The sequence below is a fragment of the Ornithodoros turicata genome, chromosome 6 (genome assembly GCF_037126465.1).
Source record: "Ornithodoros turicata isolate Travis chromosome 6, ASM3712646v1, whole genome shotgun sequence".
Lineage (NCBI taxonomy): Eukaryota > Metazoa > Arthropoda > Arachnida > Ixodida > Argasidae > Ornithodoros > Ornithodoros turicata.
This window is the reverse complement of record NC_088206.1, coordinates 56286097-56292366: the sequence shown is the minus strand read 5'-3', so window position 1 is coordinate 56292366 and position 6270 is coordinate 56286097. Positions and strand designations below refer to the sequence as shown.

The following is a 6270-nucleotide window of genomic DNA, read 5'->3' as shown; positions in this document are numbered from 1 at the left end:
GTGCAGTATGTCAGCCCTTTCATGAAGTGCAACGTAGATCCGCATTGTTTGCGGCGCAGTAAAGTACTAGGTTTTCTAAATACAAGGAGGTTGTGAGTGATGTTCAAGTAGCAGAAGACCAAATTTAGGACTTTGTGCAAAATCTGTCAAAATAGTTCGTTTCAGATTACACTTTCCCATTGGAAGAGGTATCTGTCGCTTCAACAAATGCTAGTCTGCTCGCTGTATAAATAATTTCCTAGAAGTGATTGATCGAGATTGGGCTTAGAAAGGGCGCGTGTGCAGCGCGGGGCAATATCTTTAGAACACATCTTTTTTGCTGGTGATCTTGGAATTCTGCTTCATAAGCCAAAAAGCCAGGCATGTTCCCAGCGAAATTTGTCAGAATCCAACAGACAGTGAGTAAAAGTCTTCGCATTTCCAACCTGGAAGCGCATTGCTTGCGCGAGAACTCAAAAAAACCGCGCGAGACCGCTTTCCCTCTCGTTTTCCTCCTCATTCTTTGCTCGCGATTATAGCGCATGCGCAGAGACAAGAGAGAAAGTGGGTCTGCGATCGCAGCGCTCTCAAGAATTGTCGGCAAATCCCGCAAATCTGCTCGAACTCAGGCATGGAGTTAGTGGAGAGGGCAGCGCCAAGATGGCTGCCTTGCTAAGGTGCTTGTGTAGTACCGCTGTGCGTCGTCGCGCTGTCGGAGTCGTTCCGCAGTCTCGCCCGATGGTGTAAGCATAGCCGCGGGGGTGATACGGGGGCACGAACCCAGTGTTTCGCCCCCCAGCCCCCTACCCCCGCCTGATGCAAGCCAAAAAGCGATACCTGCTCCTTCTGCTGTGTGTGTCGGCATTACTCTGTGTCTGCTGCTTCGTCGTCGTCGTTCCTCATGCCTCCGCTTACGACAGGACAGTTCTACCGCCGTACGCAACTTCACCAGATGAAGAGGACTTGTGTACGTCGCGTCGGCGCGAACGGGAACGTCTTCGGACAAACCCCAACGCGCGCATGTGTCGCATGGACTCGTGCTTCGACTTCAGTCGCTGCCGCGAGTTCAAAGTGTACGTGTATCCGTCGGAGCCAACTTCGAATGCGTCACCAGCTTTTCAAAGAATTTTGAGTGCAATTCGGGAGTCTTCTTATTTTACCGCTGACCCCAACGAAGCTTGCGTCCTCGTTCCTTCAGTTGACACACTAGACCGCGACCCACTAAGTTTTGACTTCGAAAAAGATGTTCGACTTTCCGAGTCGCCGCTCTGGAACGGTGGACGGAACCATGTGCTATTCAATCTCTTCTCTGGCACATGGCCTGACTACACGGAAGATCTGGGTTTCGACTCGGGCTTGGCCATCGTGGCCAAAAGCAGTGTCCCGGAACGTTGGTTGCGGCCGGGGTTTGACATCTCACTGCCGTTGTTCCCGAGGTCTCACCCCAAGCGCGGCGGGGTTCGAGCCGTGAACGGTGGACCGTTAGAGAAAGGCTATCTTTTGGTGTTTAAAGGAAAACGTTATGTGTACGGCATCGGGTCGGAGACACGTAATGCCCTGCATCATCTGAACAACGGTCGTGATGTGTTGCTTCTGACCACATGTCGGCACGGAAAACAGTGGAAAGAGCGCAAGGATGCGAGATGCGAGGTGGACAACAAGATGTACGACAGGTGAGACTGCGTCACTTCTAATTCCCTCGTCGTTTTTGCACGTCTTGCTCGATGCTGTGAAAACCGAGCTGTTTTGTACTTGTTTCGTGCTAGACATCTACATCTGCACGAAGAACTGGCCACGCCGTACTTGAGTAAATATGCGTCAGCCCATTAACGGGCCCTTTTCTTTTTCTTTTTTTCGCCAACGGTACTTCTGTGTGGCACAGGTGCCCTTACGAAGCCCAGAGAGTCACGCTAGCCGTGACTTGTATTGACCTCTATGCGAGTCAGCTAAAGTGCCCGTTAGGAGCGGTTTTGGGAGCCATCGACTCATAGAAAAACAGCGCGAAAAAGAAGCCATTCAGGAACAACTAGTTAAATTTCCACGAACTAATATTTTCTTTTATAAATAATTTAGCTACGACAATAAAGGTGCATTAGCTTCCGTTCGGACAGTAGATAACTTTCTGGTACTCTCCGATGGAAACTCGTTTTTCTTCGGCGAGAAAACACTATGGGTATCTCTCGTTTTTTCCTTTCCGCGCGAAGGCGTTTTCTTTCTTTTCTTCCTTCTAATTTTTATTTCTTGCTTCACCTGGTATTGCTCATGTGTACGAATACATGGGCGTAAAAGCAAGCTGCTCTGAAATCAGGGTTGCAGTTGAGCTAAAAGAAAACGACGTACGCGAACCGGAGGAAGTATACGGTATTTCACCAATTCCATTCAAGCCCGTGCAATCAGTGCTTACACCTTGGACAGAAAATCAGTTTCAACGAATCATACGCAGCGAAAACAGTTATTGCTCATGACGTCAACAGTTGGATTGGCATAGCTTTATGTGTGTGCCATGTTAGTTTCCATTGACTACATTACTGAACTGGTCCTTTCGTTGGAATAGTGGTGACAAGGGTGAAAAGTTACGCCGTTCTGTTCTGGTGTCAGTACTTATGAAGATCTACTTTGAACTCATAAGCCCCTGGTGCTTTAAAAAAAAGATTGCGCAAGACCTTTTTTTCTCCTTTTCTTTTTTCCTATCATAGTAGGTGCGAGGGTGCCTCTTACGATTTCCCCGTGGGTATTAAAGGGTGTGTCTGGAGGGCGCACAACGGGACGCGATGAGACGTCTGGAGGCCATGACACGATTAAAAACCGTTCCCTTCAGTAAATGGACGTGGTCACGATTCACGAAGTGTGTACGGTTGAAGCAATAAATTCGTGTTGCAGCGCGATCAGTAGTCGATGTCTTATGAACAGCAAGCTGCGATCTGGGGCCCTGCCAATCTACGAATGCGCAGGCTGTGTCGTTTGAAAGCTGGGGAGGGACGATATAGAATATAGATTGTCCCTTGCTCAGCATTCCTTCCACTTAGTCCTTTGGAGGGGTTTGGAGTGTCGGTCGTTTTTTCTGTCTCAGAATGTGAAGCAGACGACAGTTCCGAGCTAGCCTGAACAGCAGAATGTCATGTGACCCATGGTCGCACATTGATTGGTTCGTGGCAGCGCCCAGATTGCCGGAATGCCAAGGGCCCTTTTTCGGATAAACGTTCACAGACACCAGCGGTAGGTTCCCGAGCAACACGTGCGAAAAAAGGAATGTGCCATGATCCAGTGACAACGCTACGTCACTGCGCTTGTTATGCTTGTTTTCACGCCAAAAGCTCTTCCGCTAAGAATCAGATTTCAGGTATGACGAAAGGCCCGCTTGTATTTGCAGTTGAAGGCGAAACGTTGCTGTGTCCTCTCGTCCCTACACAAAATGTGGCATTGCCTCGTACCGTACCAAAAGTAGGATACACGTCACCATAGCAACCGGCAAGACACACGCCGTGCAGGCTAGCTCGCACCCACGCATAAGGAACAAAACCTGCTGAATCGGTACCGCAAACAGTCCGAGAAAAAAGAAAAAAAAAACGGGGCGAAACGTGCCCGAACTTTTCCTCCTCTCAGTAACTACAAAAGAGAAAATAAAGTAAATATAAAATATGGTTAGCGGGGCCTTCACCGGGAGCGTCTTTCCCATACGTCTCTACCTTTTCGTTCCTCTTTTTCTTCCCTCTTTTGTTGGCATGTACGTGTTCCAGTTATTACGTGGTTTTGTACATTATTGCCCTTTTTTGTTTGCTGACGTTTACTTCCACAGTCCGGTCCCTCTGTTTGTATTTTCCGTGTGTCCCGAAGCACGAACAGATTACGTGTTCGGGCCGGTGCGGCCAAAGAGCGACCGATCGATGTTTGACTGTGTATATTAGTATATTATTAATCGAGGCTGGGTCCCCCGTAAGTGTCTGCATAGCGATTGCCGGTGCCGTGCCGACACCCTATTATTTCGGGTTTCGAAGGACGTCGTCCCAAAGCTCGCCCTATTGCATCAGCGCACCCTCCGTTTTTTTAGGTCGTTTTGAAAGCAGCATCGATTGCAATTTGATAATATTAATAACTCGTAAATAAAGTATACTGGTTGGCAAGTCTAGGATACAGCGAAAATTCATTGCCCGAAGGGACAGACAACGGTGCTTGTATGTTCGTGACGCAGTGGTTTATCCAGAATCCCAATCATGGAGGGGTGTTCGAAAAAAATGGGGGGGGGGGGGGGGAGTCATTATTATAGTTACGTCATTCAGCTTAACATATCATTACCAACATGTGTCTAAAGCTGATATCGCAAGGGCACCTCCTGTAGGGGTACACAGGTGAAAAAGTTAGGGGGTCCACTGAACATTTGGGGGGGGGGGGGTGTAGGGGGGTTGTCGGATAAATCACTGTGTGAACGTACATGCGGTCATGTCCTGAGGCGCTTCCCTTTAACGTCTTCGCTCACCGCATCATCGGATTCCCCTGTACCTTTATGCGGTTTCGTGTCAGCGCTTCGGGTATTATGACCACTTATCTTTTTTTTTTTTTTTTTTCGTACTCTCTTTGATTCGAGAAGTCAACGTGAGCGAGGGATATCAGTCAAATAAGCACACTCTATACTTGCTGAATTGTAATTTGTAACCTCTCTGAAACTTAAAAGAATATGCTGCTAGCTGCAGACCTACAATGACAGAAGTTACACACAGTAAAACAGCGGCGCCCGCCTTTCACAGTGCTCATTTTGGCGTAAATAGACGTCGTGAGTAAAGTTTTCGCTTCAAATCTGCCCGTAATCAAGCGGTGACCCATAGTTGCTGCCATCCTCGGCCGCGTGTGCGCCGGGAATAACGAGTGCAAAAAGCGGAAAATGCATGCGGAGAAAAATATGTAATCTATCTATATCTATAACTCTATCTCCCAGGTAACATTTAATAGACAGTATGTATATGGGGGTTGATCCTGTAATCCACAGCCGTGTCACTGTATTGTTTGCGTTGGGGACCAGGCTTGAGAATGTCGCTTGCAAAGTGTTGTACCTTAATACTTGGCTATTTTAAAAGTAACTTATTTTCTCCGAGCATAATTGATACGGCCTTTGGTGCACATAATTCATTTGTGTAATGAAAAGGATGAAAGTGCAAAATAATTTATCGAACCCAAACAGGAAAAGAAAGAATAGAAATACCTAGGCTTTTGTTTCCATCTACACTCTAAGAAGAAGAAAAAGAGACTAATTGTGAGGTAATTACAGCTTCTAGTTCTCTAGATTGCAACTACTTCCCGTTTTAGTCCCATGACCCAGAAATTTACTCCCCAGTATTGTAATTAGTCCCTAAACTCCCGATGAAACCTCCGTGCTTTTAGCCACAAAAGGCACTTCTTGCAATGCGTATATGTCCTAAAAAAAGACCAAAATTACTCTCGATTTTTTCCTATAAGTACGTGAGAGCAGGATCGCTGGATTTCCCACTTTTCCGGATTTGTAAATCAAAGACTCGTGTCATGATATTCATCGGGACAGGGTAAGCTCCCTGAGCTCACCTCCGCCCACGAATATTACACGTCTCTGGGTGGCTCAGGCGAACACACAACGCCTCACCCTGAGAAGTCACTGATGTTCCCTGCGAAGTCGGCCCAGGGACGCACGATCCCCCCTCTGCGATAGTCGTGACGTAATGCCCCGCCTCAACAGGTTTCCATAAACCACCAGACTGTTGCTTTTACACTGATCATGTGCGAAGACACCCGTCGGAGACTATACGTACTTAGAGAGAGCGCATCTGCATGCCTCGCGTAACATAAACACGTAGAATAGGGGCGCTATCAAAACACGTGAGTCGGCTTCCCCGCCTGCCTGGCGTCCGCCACCGATTCTCTATATGCCCCACTCGTCTCAGTGCGCAGACTACATTCTCCGCTGCCAGAGGTACACCTCTCTGCCTGCAGCTCTGAGAAATTTACGCAGCGCGGAGACAGGAACGGGCAGAACCAGACGGTAAGACTGCGTCTCTGGTTCTGTCCGTTTCTGTACCCCGTGCTGCGTAAATTTTGAGTATGACTTACCGGCTATCCCGTTTCTCTCCTTATAGTCAGAGCAGAAGTATTTTGTACTAGCATTTTAACTAAGCTGACCTCTCCTAAAATTCTCCATAACGAAAGAAAAAAAAAAAGTATACTCGAAACAAAGATTGAAGACGCGACAGCGGTACTAACAGTGGCTGTCGCATGAACTGCTTTCCCTGTATACTTTCTACAGCCTCAAAATGGGACCCTCTACAACCT

At 47.7% G+C, this 6270-nt stretch overlaps 1 protein-coding gene across 1 annotated transcript in view; it reads left to right on the top strand.

The window, feature by feature from the left end:
- Positions 1–577: 577 nt before the first annotated feature.
- Positions 578–6270, top strand: part of LOC135396768 (exostosin-1-like) — a 120335-nt gene continuing 114642 nt past the window's right edge. Inside the window, exon 1 of the mRNA XM_064627923.1 lies at positions 578–1652. Coding sequence (XP_064483993.1) covers positions 796–1652 — 857 coding nt within the window. The 5' untranslated portion in view covers positions 578–795. The remainder of the gene's footprint in view (positions 1653–6270) is intronic.